Below are 19,124 nucleotides of genomic sequence, written 5' to 3'. Positions count from 1 at the left end.
AAAATTAAATGAAAACAAAAGAAAATGAAACAGTAACATGTACAATATGTAGTACGAAAATACAACAACAACTGGTTCATATGAGTTTTATGACAATAACCAGTACAACATCATAACTAGAGATGTCCCGAACTATTCGTCGGCGAACAGTTGCCGGCGAACATCGCTTGTTCACGTTCGCCGCGGCGGGCGAACATATGCAATGTTTTGTCCGCCCCCTATACGTCATCATTGAGCAAACTTTGACCCTGTACCTCACAGTCAGCAGACTCATTCCAGCCAATCAGCATACCCTCCCTCCCAGACCCTCCCATCTCCTATAAAAAAGCAAGGACAGCATCCATCTTAGATTCATTCTGAAGCTGCAGTGTTAGTTAGAGCAGGGAGAGTGCCGCTGCTGCTGAATTAATAGCTAGGCCAGTGTTCTGTGTCCACTCCAGTGCTCAAAGACATATCTGCTGTAAGGACAGCGTCCTGACAGCACCCCAAAAAAGCCCTTTTTAGGGCTGGTACATCAGTCTGCTTTTTATATATATATATATATATATATATATATTGCAGTTGCCTGCCCGTGTGTGAGAGGGCCACAGGCCCACAGACTGTACTATGCGCACACCACTCATATAGGGTGGCACAGTACCTTGCACGCATAGTATCACTAATATTCTGAAGCTGCAGTGTTAGTTAGAGCAGGGAGATTGCTGCTGCTGCTGAATTAATAGCTAGGCCAGTGTTCTGTGTCCACTCCAGTCCTCAAAGACTCATCTGCTGTCAGTAGAGCGTCCTGACAGCACCCCAAAAAGCCCTTTTTAGGGCTGGTACATCAGTCTGCTTATATCTTTATATATGTATATATATATATATATATATATATATATATATATATATATATATTGCAGTTGCCTGCCTGTGTGTGAGAGGCCACAGGCCCACAGACTGTACTGTGTGCACACCACTCATATAGGGTGGCACAGTACATTGCACGGTGCATGCACAGTGCCCCAAATTGGAAGTAAGAGGACTGACCAACCATCTTTTTCCATCTCCTGTTTCCTAAAATCTATTCCATACACCGGCCCCTGATAGGGGACAAAACAGAGATTAAACTGGTAAGAACAGATTTTTTTAATTTAAAAAAAGAGGACAGCCTCTGCGGAACTGGGTATTTTTTGGCCGCTCATGCACAATGGCTGTAGGCTCATGCGTCCTTTTGCGGAGGTGACAAACCTGGTAAGTCAAACCCAAGGCGACATCATCGACCTTATCCCATATGCGTTTTTTCTGGAGTGTGCCCTGCGAAGAGTGCTGGATCAGGCCGTAGATGAGCATGAAGAGGAAGAGTTGTGGTCACCATCACCACCAGAAGCAGCCTTATCATCATCGATTGCTGGACCTGCGGCAACGCAGAGAGAGCAGTCTGAAGAAAAGGAGTAAGGTGGCTTTGAGGAGGTGGAACACCAACCACAGCAGGCATCCCAGGGGGCTTGTTGTCACCTTTTGGGGACCCTTGCTGTTGTACGTGGCTGGGTGGAGGAAGGGACCTTCAATGACGTCAGTGAGGACAAGGAACAGGACATGGCTAGCTTGGTATCCAACCTTGTGCAAATGGGGAGTTTGCGGTTGTGCAAATGGACTGTTTGCGGTGCGTTAAACGGGGAGTTTGGTCTGTCCCTGTGAAGCGGGCGTAACCCTTACACTACCTGATCGATACAACATCATACCTGATCGTATACACACACTGGATGTTTTAAAGCACATTATTCCAAACAATTTAGGAATGTTAGGTGATTTATGCCCTTTATGGATTAAAACCCAACTCTGCGTCAACTACGTAATTTTCCATGGGAGTTTTGCCATAGATCCCCCTCTGGCATGCCACAATCCAGGTGTTAGTCCCCTTGAAACAACTTTTCCATCACTATTGTGGCCAGAAAGAGTCCCTGTGGGTTTTAAAATTTGCCTGTCTATTGAAGTCTATGGAGGTTCGCCCGGTTCGCCCGTTCGCAAACATTTGCGGAAATTCCCGTTCGCGAACGGAAAATTTTATGTTCGCGACATCTCTAAACATAACAAGGGGGAATGAACAGGTAGGGGTGAGCGATCATGATAAGGATATGCTTCAGGTTGGAACTACAGATATACCGAGAGATAGTCGCTTGGTATGTGAGAGTTACAACGGAGAGGATAGCGAGGGAGGACAGAGTATTACTTGGAGAAATTTTGCATGTCAGAGTGTGGAGATCCCTCCACAGGGGTGGTTCGGCCCCAGGTACCCCAATGGGAGCATCCTGTACCAGGGACCTTAACGACCCCTAGGGGGGGGGGCCCGTTCCAATGTCCTCTCCTTTAGTGTCGTGTTGGCATCATTATTGCCATAATTGCCATTATTGTTATAATTACCATATTTGCCATAATTACCATAGTTACCATAGGTGACCCTGGTTGGTAGCTTCTTCGTTATGTAAATTCAGTTAGTTTCGATTACATTCTTGCGCCAGATGGACCATGCAAATGTATGTTTCATGAACTCAAGATGCTCAAGAACACAGTTTTGATTAACGACATTTATTACGTCGGATCGGATCGGTTGGGAGTGGTTGTGGATTTCCAGTTTCTCAAAATTAGCAGGCGGGTCGACATGAGAATGTGTAAGGTGACTGTTCTGAGGTCCAGAGGAATTTTATCCATGCCCAGGCCTAGTATTGTTAGTGCAGGGTCCTGTTTGTGTATTAGACCTGTACAAGAGCTTACCAATTTGAAGATTTGATTCCAGGCTAATTAGGTTGGGGCAGGACCATAGACAATGGTAGATTGTCCCCTTGAAAAAGTCACGTGATCTGTGACGCAACGCGTCGGGAGGCATTGGGTGACGTTGACTTCCGGTTGACGGCCGTAACCGGAAGTACCCAGGAATCATACCGCAGGAGTGCGACAACCTTTATCGTCTCTGCCTGTTTATTGCTATCAAAATGTGAGTGTCTTTCCCTGATTTTAATAATAAAGCGAGTGTTTACATGCTTCACGATTGGGCATCATTCTCTTTTATTTTGGGATAACACTGGTACCGTTGGAACTAATCCGGGATTGATATCGGTGGATGAGAGAGTGGAGGTTGGAGTATCTTAAGCTATTGGAGTAGCCCAGCATCCCACCCCCAGGGTCAGAGATCAGCCTAAAAGCGCCTTAAAAGGTGCAGTGAGGTGAGCGGCCACTGCGCCTATATTATCACAGCTCACTCCGGATCACAGCACTGGATATCCACATTATTGTTCTAGAGAAGCACTAATTGTCACTTAATTACACCCGGTGCACGGATGAACTTCACTTTATCACCGCACTTACCTCATTTATTACATATGGACTGCTTATTGCACTAGATTTATATATTTATGCACATGGACTGTTAATTGCACAAGAATTTATTTATTCATTATTGATCACCGCACTTGAGTGCTATTTATGCTTACGAAATATTTATGTATTTATTCACTTATACTATTTTTCTACATATTTAGAATGCATATGGAATATTTATTGATTTTATTTCACCTTTAATATCCTGTCACCTTTTATATATTTATGGATATTTAAGAAATACATGCACTGACCGATTTATTTACACCACCTTTTATTAGTTTTTAAGGATCATCTTATCTGATAATATTGCATTATTTTAGACAACTGTGAATTTTGGTCTATTAGCTCATCCATTGTTTTTAAATTTTTTTTTTCCTTGCGATTTTAGTCGCTTGGTGCGACTATTTAGCCATTTCTCTGTGTGATTTTACAGTGGACTTCGGTCAGAGACCTATTTTGAATACTTACCTGGAATAGTTATTTTAGAACATATATTGAAGATTTATATATAAATTGGTGCTAGGAATTTGTCCGAATTTTAGGATTCGCACCATATACGATTCCTGCCATAGTCGGCATATATTTTTTATTGGTCATGTAGGTGGAGTTGCTACTAGTTAGATACATTGGACCCATTATTGCAATATATATATATTGAAGACAGTTTTGCAGATTGTTTTAGGAATCGGATTGTTTTTTTAGTATTCACTTGCCTTCTTTTCATCAGCGGTATATATTGTATGATTATTCCCACTACATCTCATCTTAGGAGCCTCCTTTGGCATTTATTGGTAGCTCAGTCTGAGCCCCTTTCTGAGATTTATCCCACTCGCGCCAACTCATCGTGAAATTAATATTGGTAGATTGTTCCAATCTGTCTGCATCCCTGCCAGCATAGGGGAGGGTATGAGGGTGATAATTTAAATAATCGATATGGGGTGTAGTACCAAGGGGTCATGATTTTAATGGCTGTTTCTTTGTGGCTAGTGCAGTGCGAGGCTCGATCTGCTAGTTTTACGGCAAGTTGCCAATCTAGGGGGGTGAATGTCCTGTTAAGGTCCCTTTCCCACTTGATCATGGCTTTGGTTTTTGGTAAAGTGGGTTTTACCATTTAAGATTGTAGCAATATTTCCAGGCATTGGACCTGATATGGTTCTGCCATTGTTACCGGTAACACTTCCAAAACATTTAAGTTGAAAACCCAAGTGTGAGAACTGAGACAATGACCATTCCGGCATCTTTGGTTTGTTTTGTTTATTTCGTAATGGGGATGGGAGAAGGGAATGAGTGGGATACTCCTCTGGCTCAACTAGGTTCAACTGGGACACTACAGAAAAATGCCCGTTAGCGATGTCTTGACGCCAGCTGAATGCCGGCCAACGCTCCCTGGCGCTTGAAGATACTGTACTGCTGAACTGAAACTTTGACTATTAAGAAGATCCAGGACTGTATGACATTTGACTCCTGACACTCTGTTTAGCTCAAAAGTCCACTGGACAGCTCCCTCCAGCCCTTCACTGACTGAGGTAACTCCTTGTAACTGCTTGTGCTGCTGCAACTCTTAACACTGTACACTTAACTCTTCAGGGCCCAACCGCTGGTGCCCCCTCTACACTTCAGGGTCCTCTCACTAGCCACCCCCTCTAACACTTCAGGGTCCTCTTGCTAGGCACCCCCTCTAACACTTCAGGATCATCTCACTAGGCACCCCCTTGTCACTAGCTGGCTCCTGGATCCCTGAGACCTTCCCCGGAGTGGTCCCCTCTATACTTCAGGCAGACCCTCAAGGGCAATTCACAGTACTCACGAACTTGGCATGCTTTCCTGGAACTGTACCCCTCTATCTCCACTGGTCCTCGGCACACCGGATCCTCTCTGCAGCTCAGCTCTCTCTCTGGACTCTCAGGCAGCCACCCGATCCTTCTGACAGGAGGAGAGACAGCCGTAGCCTCCCTCCTGTGATTCTGCGTTCCCCTCAAACTTATACCCCCTCCCAGAATCCTCTGTGGCAGAATCTGCCTTCTGGGGTAGATACAGGCCTGAATGAAGCACTGATTGGGTTTCCTCCACTCCCCAATTAAAATCCTCTCATGGAGCCAGTGGGGAGACTCCCCTCTAAGCAGCCACACCTGGGAGACATGACAGCCCAGCTGAAAATTATGGCCCTGCTGCTAGGCAGCCAAGGCCCACTAAGCTTTTACCTAGCACCTACCTTGTAGGGTGCTACAGGATGTTATATAGTAGAGAAATGGTTTTACGTTTGGGTTTCTTAGACATATATGATCTTTTTAACTGCAGTGGTGAAATCACCTCCTACAGCTCTGCCATTGTAGATTTCCATATATACTGAGCGCAAACGCTGTTGCTGTCAGAATATATAAATCAGTGCGGCAGCTGATAGGCATACCTGCAAGCAGGGCCGGCCCTAGGTGTTCAGCTAAGCGAGCTAATCTTGTGCCCCCCCCCCCAATCCTTACCCCTCGTCCCCCTGGTCACCTAAACATACACAAAGAGGAAAAAAATATTTGTAACAAATAAGAGAGAGATGCAGGGGCTGCGGGCATGGTACAGGATTATGCAGGGGTTGGGGGCATGGTACAGGAGATGCAGAGGCTTCGGGCATGATGCAGGGGCTGAGGGCATGGTGCTGGAGATGCAGGGGCTGCGGGCATGATGCAGGAGATGCAGGGGCTGCGGACAGGGTACAGGAGATGCATGGGCTGTGGGCATGGTGCAGGGGATGCAGGGACTGCGGACATGGTACAGAAGATGCAGGGGCTGCGGGCATGGTGCAGGAGATGCAGGGGCTGCGGGTATGCTGTAGGAGATGCAGGGCTGCGGGCATGATGCAGGGCTGTGGGCATTGTACATGCAGAGTTGTGGGTATGGTACAGGAGAGGCAGTGCTGCGGGCATAGTACAGAATATTCAGTGCTGCGGGCATGGTACAGGAGATTCTCCTGGAGGGGCTGCAGAGGGTCTCACTTACTGTTTGGTGAGGTGCCTTGCATTTAAAAATGGTGCCGCACATGCGCCATCTGCCCGAGAATGGCCGAGCTTGTACAGGCTTTCCCGAGCGGCCATGTGTACCTGCCGGGCCAGCCACGGCCATTTTATTTTCAGGTGCGTTGATCTTCGGCTAGCCCCATCTGTCCCCACTGTATCCAATAGGGGAGCCTATTGGACAGTGGAGGAAACCCAGCAAATGACACACTGGCTTTTGTGGCTGTCCCAGTGGGTGGGCACAAGAGTGGTGCATCCTGGAATTGGTGATAAAAGCCAAGTGCACATGTGACAGGGCGTCTTTGGGTGGGAAGCCAGGTCCCAGAAGGAGGGTGACATTTGTCTGTCCTTCTGCTGCTGTGGATGGTGGTCACAGGGGGTCGGCCTAGTGGACCAGAAGTGTTGTGCGGTCCGAAGGAAACTGACGGTGGAGCAAGTGGCAGAGCAACCTGAGGAAAAACAGTGTCCGTGAGTACCAGGGAGCTTGCCAGGGGTCTGCCAGAAAGGGGACCACTCCAGGGAGAGTCAGTGGACAGGAGTCAGCATACACCGCAAGTAAGAATGGTTGCTAACGGCAATGGCCGCAGAAAATTTGGAAAAATTTAATTTTTCTCACAAAGACTGTGTTTTAATGCTCAAAAGAAGTGTGAGGCCTGCTCTACAGGAGATAGGGAGAGTCGGATGAAGAGTCAAATGCACAAGAAAGGTTGCCTGTGGCAACTAAATAATTCCTGTCAGAATCGCAAATTGTTTGCTCAAGTAATGTGCTGGAGAGCAGGACAAATGCATCTTACTGTGAAAATGGACTGTGCCTGCTTAACAGTAAATGGTGCAAGTGTGGACGGAGAAAATGGTGGCCCAGGGCATGTGGAACAGTGTGCCAGGAGCCATGTGTGTGCTAGAGCAATGCTGGAAAATGTTGACCGTGCATCCAATGACAGCGGGACATTCTTCAAAAATAGTGGCAAAGTGGATTCTGTACAGAAATCTGTTGACCATGCATTTAACAACAGTGGGAGATTTTTCGAATACAGTATGGGGAGTCTTGCTTGTACAAGTGCTAAGAAGAGAAATGTTGGCCGTGCATTCAACAGCGGAACAATTCTATGGACTAGCAAAGAGGGTCAGCTGGCTCAGAGTGATGGAGGTGCAGTTGGAGCCTGGTACAAGAAAGGATGGCGGATGCGTACAAGCTGGGAGGCACGGTCTGCTTTACAGTAACTTCCATGCAGGCTAAGCTGAGAGAGAGCTGCATTGGATGCATTGCTCTGGCGCCGGGGGCCCCCTGAAGAAATTATCACTTCTCACAGGACTGGTGGGTTGGCCAGGCTCTGGCAACGAGGTTCCTGTGGGAAGAAGGAACTGGTGCTGAGTGTCGCTGAAGAACAGGACACTGCAGACGCCAGTTGCTGAACTGTTGTAGGTAGTCAGTGGCAGTGTCCAGGGTCGCCTTAAAGAAGCGAGCTGAATGCCGGGTCAAGACTGCTACCAAGCTTCGTAGTTAGGGATGTTGGATGAGAAGGCCGCCTCTGTGGAGAGGGTCTTCTCACTGAAATCAGTCAGGAATGTGGTTGTTTAGAGTGTACACTGCAGAAGTGCCTAATATTTTCCTTTACAGGTTGTCAAGCAAAGTAGAGTTGTAGTCAGTTAGGATGCCATGTAACTCACCAGACAGAGTTTTGTTTGGTGGGGGGTGCATTATGTTAATGCACCTGATATGTATCATAATGTACAGCAGAGATATATCTATTTTTTCACCTTAAATTATTGATTGTACTGTATATTTGTTCTTTCCCTTTTCCCTCTCTCCAAGTTCGTGGAATACTCCGTGGATTTTTACGGTAGGAATTTTTTGTAGGGGGCATCTGCCCCAGAGCCAATGGGACATGGCACATTTTTGGTGGGGGGTGGATGAAGCACCCTCCAAGATAAGTGCTAGGCAGGTAAAGTGTAGTTTGCTCTGTCTGCTTATCAGGGAATCCTAATTGTTAGTTTTGCCTGTTACATGTGTCCAGGGTGTGATTCATTTGGTCTGAGGGAGTGCCCCCACCCAGTCAATGGCACACTGCTTTTGTGGCTGTCCCAGTGGGTGGGCACAAGAGCGGTGCATCCTGGGATTGGTGATAAAGCCAAGGGCACATGTGACAGGGCATCTTTGGGTGGGAAGCCAGGTTTTCACTTCAGTGGCAAGGTGAAGCAGCGGCCTTGCCGCATACACTACAGCTAGTTGTCCTAAATATTGTGCATAGTTCAAGTTGGAGTATCCCACTCATCCCTTCTCCCATCCCAGTTCAAAATAAAACACAAAAACCAAAACCCCTGGAATGTTCATTGACTGAGCTGGAGACTTAAATTGATAAGTTTAACAGACTGTTGCTATGGGTAACCCAGGGGAATACATTCTCAGCAGCTCCCAAGGGGGCAGTGCTACATACAGTATATATTGTATATACATGTACGTACGTGTTTGTACTTACATGTATGTATGTGTGATGCAGTCGCAAAAATGCTGTTTTTAGGTCCCTGAACAGTTCAAATAATCATATTGTGATTAGATAAATGAGCTGTGAATGTATTTTGTTGAACTGCCAGTACAGATCAGTGTTACAATGAGAAGGGAGTATAAAAGGCAATACTTCTGGCACAGTTATTTAAGCTCTGCACATTTCTTAGTGGTGTAGGCCAAAGCTGATGGGAAGTTGTGCCGTGGAAGGAGGGAGGCTGTGGCCCACTGAAAATCACTGCTCATGAAGGTTTTTATGTTGATTGATATTGCAAAGTATTATAGTATTATGCAGCGATTACCCATGAAGGACCCACTGATGTTTGGGTCCCCTGGTTTCAGATGTCAATGATCTTCTGGACGAGCCATGATTGGGAGGGAATATTGAATGCAGCAATATGCAAAGACCAAAGGAATAGAAAGCAGCAAAAAAACATCTCAACAAGAATATGGAAACAGTTAAAAAAGAACATTTGAACTTATTAATGAACAAGTGACTGACCCCCTAATTCTTATACTATGGGAGGTCCTGTCTAATGAGCAATGCAGGGGGCAATGGTCTGACTGTCTCTGGCAAACCCTACCCTACCCACATTCGTTAATGGAGCACCCAAACTTAAATCCCCCTAAAAAACTGGGAACAAGTGCCTGAAAGGTGTCCCAAGTGGGAAATACGGTTTCTTTAAATAGAATGTAGTAGTTTATGGCCAGCACCCTCTCACCAACTTCCCACCGACACCAACACTGACTTCTCTCCTCCCACTTCCTGTCTGGGGCTCAGTGATGCCAGCTGCAGTGACATAATCCCCACGGCCTGGCAGTGATACCAGACTTGACAGTTGCATTCCCATAGACCAGGAAATGTCCTCTGTCCTCCTTGGCCTCTTTGCATCCCCAACACTGCGGCAAGACTTCCCACTAGCAGACTGCTGCCACATTGGGTGCTTTATTCAATGTCCTCCTAACAACTGCCCCAAGCCCCAGAACACTTCTTAATTTTCCTCCTCTGCAAAGCTCTTGTAATGCTGGGATCTGTAGTTCCAGAGCCAATCTGCAGCACATGCTAAGTCTCCCACAAGTCCTTGCTCCTCCCAACAGGTACTATCCTTTTTTGCAGGCTGCACAGCAACAGCATTTACCCATACCTTCCAACTTTTTGAGATGGGAACAAGGGACACGTATTAGCAAATATATGTAAGCATAGGACACACACCCATGCCACGCCCCCTTAACCACTTTACCTCTGCCTGCAGTAATATTACTGCGGCAAAGTGGCTCATTATCGTCTGACGACGTAGTACTACGTCGTCAGACATTCACCATTCTCGCTATTCAGTCACAGCGGGAGTGAGGCCAGGGGAGGAGCAGCGGCGATCACCGCTGCTCTTCCCCGATCGTCGGGGATCTAGTGTGGAGATCCGCCTGCTTGTGTAAACACAAGCGGGCGGATCTCCTAAGTGACAGGCAGGGTCAGATTGCAGGGTTCAGCATAGCTGAACCCTGGATCTGTCCTTGTGTCACATAGTCCCCTCCCCCCACACACGTCAGTAAGCACCAGGCATACATTAACCCCTCCCTCTCCAATAAAATTAACCCCTTCCCTGCCAGTGTCATTTTTACAGTAACAGTGCATATATATAGCACTGATTACTGCAGTAATGTCACTGGTACCCCCAAAAGTGTCAAAAATGTCAGTCAAGGGTCCGATCTGTCCGCCGCAATGTCGCAGTCTCGCAAAAAAAAATTGCAGATCGCCGCCATTACGCGTTAAAAAAAAAAAACACCAAAAATGACAGAAATCTTTCCCTTTGTTAGTAAACGCAATAACTTTTGCGCAAACCAATCAAAATACGCTTATTGTGAATTTTTTTACCAAACATAGGTAGCAGAAAACAAATTGGCCAAAAATTTCAAAAAATTTAGATTTTTAAATTTTTTTGGGGGAATTTCATATAAAAAAAATGTGAAAAACATTGTTGTTTTTTCAAAATTTACGCTATTTTTTTGTTTATAGCGCAAAAAGTAAAAATCGCACAGATGATCAAATACCACAAAAAGAAAGCTCTGTTTGTGGGAAAAAAGGACATAAATTTCGTTTGGGTATGGCGTCGCACGACCGCGCAATTGTCAGTTAAAGTCGCACAGCGCCGAATCGCAAAAAGTGGCCCAGACGTAAGACAGCAAAATTCTCTAGTGGTAAAGTGGTTAAAGGAGACCTATACAAAAAAATATTAGTTAAATCCAAAAGTGTTATTTTTTTTTTTTTTTACCACTGATTTTTCTTTATTTAGGCTTTTGAAATTTACAAATGCAGCAATTTATAATTTGGATGAAAGGTTTAGCACTGTAAACACACTATTTGAAAAATAAACAGCAAAATACATTTAAAATACAACTATATAGATCAGACTAAAATAAGGGACACATGAGGAGGAAAGAGAGACAGAGGGACCTTGTTCTAAACCAGGGTCAGCTGGGAGCTGTGCATTTTCCTCTTCCTCTGTCTTCCTGTGTGGTAGGTGGTACTTCCTCTGGCTGCACACAGCTCTACAGCATCTTCTCCCTCCCCCCACCCTCACACAGCTGGAACAGCTGCAGCAATGACTGTGTGGGAGTGACTGTAGCATGCTGGTGACTGTCAATGACAGCCTGGTCCATGCAGCTGTAGTTCAGGAAGTGCCGTGGATTGGGGCTACAAATATATATACAACGTTTGTGATAAAATAGCCTTCTGTGACATGTAGAAATCAAAAAGAGAGGTACAGAAGTTACAGAAGAAGTAAACTTTATGTGATATCTGGCTCACAGAAATTGAGAAAAGAAACAGTTGCTCTGAGCAGATAGATTCCTTGTTATCCACAACTTAGTGAATATGCTGCTCTGTGCTACTGTCCCAGTTTTTGTAAAAATCCGCCACATACATTTTTCAATTTGCTTTCTTTCGTAATAGTTTGATCAGTTTTTATAAAGGTGTAAGCATTGTTTTTTGTTTATTGTGTGAGTAAATGATTTGCATATTTTGTTGTGTTCTAGATTCCACACCATATCGAAAGAAAGGTTTAAACAGCATTATGAAAATAACCATGCAAACAGTGACTTTGGATTTGCAGAAGAATATCAGGTATGGCTAATTTAGGGTAGCTGTAGATTACTTGAGCCTTCCCGCAGGTCAATGGCCCAATTCGGGGGCAAAGATAGAATTGCTTTGGATTAACATAGAGAATGAAAGTAGAAGTGAAAATTCTGGGCTCAGATGAATACAGTAAATTAGCTGATGACACTATAACTAGATTCTCTGCACAAGAGATATTGGTATATAACAAGTGCAGCTCTCACTCCCCAGAATCTTACCCCCAATGTCTCCTATTCAAGTGCTAACCAGACTCTACCTTGCTTAGTTTCTGAGATTAGACAAGATCTGGCACATTCAGGGTGGTGTGGCCATAGGCCTTTCCCACAATGTATATTGTTAACAACAATATGTGTTTAACAAAATACAAAATTTTAAACAAAACCACGCTGAACGCTTTTTTCTCGTCAGTCTTTACACAGGAAAAGGAGGGGTACACTGACCACGAATATATGGTTAGTAGTAATACACAGGACTTGCTGCTATGGCTAACAGAGGGTGAAATCAGGGAAAGGCTGGATAAAATTAACACAAATAAATCACCAGGTCTGGATGGCGTACATCCGAGAGTTCTCAAAGAACTTAGTAAGATTATATCTAGACCACTGTTCCTGATCTTTGCTGACAGTATTATGACAGGAATTGTACCAGGGGATTGGAGGAAAGCTAACGTGATACCGATATTCATAAAAGGGAAGAGGCATGTCCCGGGAAATTATAGGTCTGACATCGATAGTATGTAAACTTCTGGAGGGGTGATAAGGGACTATATCGTAGAGTTTGCTAAAGACAACAACATCATCAGCAGTAATCAGCACGGGTTTACAAATGGGCGTTCTTGTCAAACCAATCACTTAACATTCTACAAGGAGGTGAGCTGTGAGCTAGATAGGGGGAGACCAGTGTATGTGGTGTACCTGGATTTCGCTAATGCATTTGATACAGTTCCCCACAAGCGCTTCATTTATAAAATAAGGTCTGCAGGCATCGACCGCAGGGTTTGCTCTTGGATACGGAACTGGCTAAAAGGGCGTGTCCAAAGGGTGGTAATAAACAGCGCATACTCAGACTGGTCTGAGGTGGTAAGCGGGGTCCCCCAAGGCTCAGCCCTGCGACAGACCTTGTTCAATTTATTCATAAACAGCATTGAGGATGAGATCAGTAGTTCGATATCAGTTTTTGCAGATGTTTCTTTCTGGCAGCTTGCGTGAATGTGTTGCTACTTTAACTTCCATGCTGAAACCTGCTCAAGAGGTTTCAAGAGCAGTGGTGACTGCCAACAACACCCTATTACATGCATGCGTGTTTTTAGCCCCCAGTTGAATAACTTGATATTTATCAACATTAAACCACATTTGCCATGTTGTTGTCCAATCAAACAGAGCATGCAGGTGAGCTTGTAAATAAAAGACTCTCGTAGGGGTTTTTTCAATACATAGCTTGGTGTCATCTGCAAACACTGAAATGGTACTACTACTACTAACCACCTCAAACTCCCAAATTATTAATTTATGAATATGTTAACAATTAGCTGTCCTATTACTGAACCTGGGGGACACCCAGGGCCAGATTTACATCCTAGAAGCTACACTGAGTTTCTGGCACCTTAAGCCCCACCAATAAACAGGTCACACATCAAGACATACCCCTCTTTTTCTGCTTTAACTGATAATGGAACTTTGAAGTAGATCCTGAGGTAAGGGGCAGGGTGAGGGGGGGGGGGGGTGGCAGAGTGATCCTGAAGTGATGGAATAGAGGAGTCTGCAGGATGAAAGAAAGGAATTCAGATAAGAGGTCAAGGGATACAGAGAAATAGGAAAATTGTGGTAAAGGGTGATGGAGCAGCAGTATGGCCGTCAATAATGGCTTTGCAAAGGGTAAGGGGGTACAGGCTGACAGTTATAGATAGACTGGATAAAGATTAGAAATTCTGTTTGGTTTTACTGCAGCTGGAGACTGTGTTGGAAAGATTACTTCATGTCCTGCCTTGTAAAAAAAATTGTCCCAAGGACAGGAAGAGAGGGAACAATTCTCGAAAAGCCACACTGATAGATCTAAAAATAAAAATTTTTAAGACAAGTAGGAGAATGCCCAATGTTCTGTTAGCTTTTTATTGTTATCTGTATCCAGATGCAGATTTGTTCTCAATTCCTGTCTGGTTAACCACTCTGCAACCGCTCACAGTAATACTACTGCGGCAGAGTGGCTCGTTCCCGTCCAGCCACGTAGTATTAACGTGACTGGACTCCTCCCCTTCTGGGCGGCGCTTGCGCGCCGCCGGAGGCTCGCTCCCGCTGTTTTCATTCACAGCGGGAGTCGGGCCAGGGGAGGAGCAGCGGCGATCGCCGCTGCTCTTACCCGATCGTCGGGGATCGAGTCTGGAGATCCGCCCGCTGTGTGTAAACACAGCGGGCGGATCTCCATAGTGACAGGGAGTGACAGATCGGAGTGTTCAGCATAGCTGGACATCCGATCTGTCCATGAATCACACAGTCACCTCCCCCCCTACACGTCAGTAAGCACCAGGCATACATTAACCCCTCCCTCTCCAATAAAATTAACCCCTTCCCTGCCAGTGTCATTTTTACAGTAACAGTGCATATATATAGCACTGATTACTGCAGTAATGTCACTGGTACCCCCAAAAGTGTCAAAAATGTCAGTCAGGGGTCCGGTCTGTCCGCCGCAATGTCGCAGTCCCGCAAAAAAAATCGCAGATCGCCGCCATTACGCGTTAAAAAAAAAAAACACCAAAAATGACAGAAATCTTTCCCTTTGTTAGTAAACGCAATAACTTTTGCGCAAACCAATCAAAATACGCTTATTGCGATTTTTTTTACCAAACATATGTAGCAGAAAACAAATTGGCCAAAAATTTTTAAAAAAATTGGTTTTTACATCTTTTTTGGGGGGAATTTCATATAAAAAAATGTGAAAAATATTGTTATTTTTTCAAAATAAACGCTCTTTTTTTGTTTATAGCGCAAAAAGTAAAAATCGCACAGGTGATCAAATACCACCAAAAGAAAGCTCTGTTTGTGGGAAAAAAAGGACGTAAATTTCGTTTGGGTACGGCGTCGCACGACCGCGCAATTGTCAGTTGAAGTCGCACAGCGCCGAATCGCAAAAAGTGGCCTGGACGGAAGACAGCAAAATCCTCCGGTTGTAAAGTGGTTAAAGGAACAGAAAATAAGGGAAAATCTCTCTAACAGAGCTCTAAATAGCGCTAAAACCTGACAGGGGTTCTAATTTTTCCCTATTCTATTCAAATCACCAATCATTTGATGTTATTTTATTGAGTTTTTGTTTTGCCAACAGGAACTAAGCTCTATTGGAACAGAACAGTTAAAAAGAGCAGCTGAACTACCAGAAAACAGGGCAAAGAATCGATTTACTAATGTCCTTCCATGTAAGTAGCTACAGACAAGACTGCATTAATCTACAAAGTTTTTACAGTAAAACTAACAATAACTGTATTATTGACTACTAAATATAACTAATATATACATACCTGTCAACCCTTTGAGATGGGAATGAGGGACATCTATTAGCAAAAGTATGCAGGCATAGGACACACCCCTGCCACACACCCCTTAAAGAAGAATTATCTGAAAAAAAAATGTTTAGTTAAACCCACAAGTGCTTTTTTTTTTTTTTTAACCACTACTCTTCCTTCATACTGCCTTTTGAAATTTTACAAATGCAGCAATTTAGAAATTGGATGAAATGTTTAGCACTGGAAAACACTTTTTGAAAGATAAATAGTGCATTTTACATACAACCATACCGATCAGACCAAAATGAGGGACAAATGAGGAGGAAAGAGGGACAGAGGGACTTTGTTCCAAATCAGAGACAGTTGGGAGCTATGTGTATATATGTATGTATATATATATATATATATATATATATATATATATATATATTGTGACAGGAAGTCAGGTAAATCTGTGGATGTAGTCACAGACAGGAGATACATTTCCACCTGGTTTAGAAAATTCACCAATTGCTATAGGGTGTCGGCTGCACAGGTAGCCAGGACGGCTTAAGGAAGTTGAAAGGTCTTCAGCTGTTCGGAATGAGGAAGTTAAGGCCTCTATAATTTGTCCAAAGGAAGTCTATTGATGGCTGCCTCCTGACTCTGTGTGAAGCTGGGGAGAGGAGGACAGTCAGATGTGTGCCTCCCGACGCCGTGTGGGCATGGGAGAAGGATTGCTGCCTCCTGACGCCGTGTGGGTAGAGGAGGACAGTCAGATGTGTGCCCCCTGAGGCTGTGTGAGCATGGGGAAGACCTCCTGAAGCGATGTGCGCTGAGGAGGGTAACAAGTGTGAAGACTACTCAAGGATCGTTTCTATGTGAAAAGAAACCAATGGACATTTCCTGTGTGAAGGGGAAATTAATGAAGACTGAAGACTACTCAAGGTGAGGTCTTGGACTATTTCTATGTGGAAAGAAATAAATGCACTGTTTGCTATGTGAAGAGACAAGCAAAGGAATGGTTGCTATGTGAAGAGACAAACAAAGGAATGTGTTCAATGTGAAGAGGAAAAGGGACATGTTCAATAGACATTTGTTGTGTGAAGAAAAAACATGGACTATTGAGTGTCTGCTGTAGGATCAGCAAAGTTTGCCCAACAGTAGGTTGGAGACAGACTTCCTTAGATAGGTTCCTGTGTGTGAGAAGGTAGCCGCCCACAGTGGCAAGGATTTATTTATAAACCAAACTGTTGTTTGCAACCACTTCTCAGCTATCTCCCTGTGTAAACGCACCCCCCCAAGGGGTCATCCATACCCGCCACCGAGCTAATCTCCCACAATATATATATATACAGTATCTCACAAAAGTGAGTACACCCCTCACATTTTTGTAAATATTTAATTATATCTTCTCATGTGACAACACTAAAGAAATGACACTTTGCTACAATGTAAAGTAGTGAGTGTACAGCTTGTATAACAGTGTAAATTTGCTGTCCCCTCAAAATAACTCAACACACAGCCATTTATGTCTAAACCGCTGGCAACAAAAGTGAGTACACCCCTAAGTTAAAATGTCCAAATTGGGCCCAAAGTGTCAATATTTTGCGTGGCCCTCATTATTTTCCAACACTGCCTTAACCCTCTTGGGCATGGAGTTCACCAGAGCTTCACAGGTTTCCACTGGAGTCCGCTTCCACTCCTCCATGATGACAGATGCTCAATAGGGTTTAGGTCTGGAGACATGCTTGGCCAGTCCATCAACTTTACCCTCAGCTATTTTAGCAAGGCAGTGTTCATCCTGGGGGTGTGTTTGGGGTCATTATCATGTTCGAATACTGCCCTGTGGCCCAGTGTCAGATGGGAGTAGATCATACTCTGCTTCAGTATGTCCCAGTACATGTTGGCATTCATGGTTCCATAATGAACAGTAGCTTCCCAGCGCCGGCTGCACTCATGAAGCCCCAGACCATGACACTCCCACCACCATGCTTGACTGTAGGCAAGACACACTTGTCTTTGTACTCCTCATCTGGTTGCCGCCACACGTTTGACACCATCTGAACCAAATAACTTTATCTTGGTCTCATCAGACCACAGGACAAGGTTCCAGTAATCCCTGTCCTTAGTCTGCTTGTCTTCAGCAAACTGTTTGCTCGCTTTCTTGGGCATTTTTCTTAGAAAAGGCTTCCTTCTGGGACGACAGCCATGCAGACCAAATTGATGCAGTGTGCGGCGTATGGTCTGAGCACTGACAGGCTGACCCCTCACCCCTTCAACCTCTGCAGCAACGCTGGCAAAACTCATATGTCTATTTCCCAAAGACAATAGACAATCTCTGGATATGATGCTGAGCATGTGCACTCAACTTCTTTGGTCCACCATGGCGAGGCCTGTTCTGAGTGGAACCTGTCCTGTTAAACCACTGTATGGTCTTGGCCACAGTGCTGCAGCTCAGTTTTAGGGTTTTGACAATCTACTTATAGCCTAGGCTATCTTTTTGTAGTAGAGCAACATTTTTTTTCAGATCCTCAGAGAGTTCTTTGCCATGAGGTGCCATGTTGAACTTCCAGTGACCAATATGAGAGAGTAAGAACGATAACACCAAATTTAACACAAATGCTCCCTATTCACACCTGAAACCTTGTAACACTAATGAGTCACATGACACTGAGGAGGGACAGTGTCTAATTGGGCCCAATTTGGACATTTTCACTTAGGGGTGTACTCACTTTTGTTGCCAGTGGTTTAGACATTAATGGCTGTGTGTTGAGTTATTTTGAGGGGACAGCAAATTTACACTGTTATACAAGCTGTACACTCACTACTTTACATTGTAGCAAAGTGTCATTTCTAAGATATAATAAAATATTTACAAAAATGTGAGGGGTGTACTCACTTTTGTGAGATACTGTAGATAGATAGATAGATAGATAGATAGATAGATAGATAGATAGATAGATAGATAGATAGATAGATAGATAGATAGATAGATAGATAGATAGATAGATAGATAGATAGATAGATAGATAGATAGATAGATAGATAGATAGATAGATAGATAGATAGATAGAACCTAATTCCAAAAAAGTGGGGACATTGTACAAAAAAAGGAATGGACTAATTTACAAATCTCATGAACTTATATTTTATTCACAATATAATATAGATAACATATCAAATGTTGAAAGTGAGACATTTTGAAATGGCATGACAAATATTGGCTCATTTTGGATTTCATGAGAGCTAAACACTCCAAAAAAGTTGGGACAGGTGGCAATAAGAGGCCGGAAAAGATAAATATACATATAAGGAACAGCTGGAGGACCAATTTGCAATTTATTAGGTAAATTGGCAGCATGATTGGGTATAAATAGAGCCGCTCAGAGTGGCAGTGTCTCTCAGAAGTCAAGATGGGCAGAGGATTACAAATTCGCCCAATGCTGTGGCGGAAAATAGTGGAGCAATATCAGAAAGGAGTTTCTCAGAGAAAAATTGCAAAGAGTTTGAAGTTATCATCATCTACAGTGCATAATATCATCCAAATATTCAGAGAATCTGGAACAATACCTGTGCGTAATGGTCAAGGCCGAAAAACTATACTGGATGCCCGTGATCTTTGAGCCCTTAGACGGCACTGCATCACATACAGGA

General features: G+C 44.2%; 1 protein-coding gene across 1 annotated transcript in view; it reads left to right on the top strand.

The window, feature by feature from the left end:
- LOC309568939 (receptor-type tyrosine-protein phosphatase H-like) overlaps positions 1-19,124 on the top strand; it is a gene marked incomplete at its 5' end in the record, with an annotated part of 1,053,085 nt that overhangs the window by 288,296 nt on the left and 745,665 nt on the right. Inside the window, 2 exons of the mRNA XM_082274706.1 lie at positions 11,896-11,983; positions 15,311-15,401. Coding sequence (XP_082130832.1) covers positions 11,896-11,983; positions 15,311-15,401 — 179 coding nt within the window. The remainder of the gene's footprint in view (positions 1-11,895; positions 11,984-15,310; positions 15,402-19,124) is intronic.

This window comes from Pelophylax lessonae (assembly GCF_965119305.1).
Source record: "Pelophylax lessonae genome assembly, chromosome: 12".
Classification (NCBI taxonomy): domain Eukaryota; kingdom Metazoa; phylum Chordata; class Amphibia; order Anura; family Ranidae; genus Pelophylax; species Pelophylax lessonae.
The sequence above is the reverse complement of the archived record's forward strand: the minus strand, read 5'-3'. Positions and strand labels throughout refer to the sequence as shown.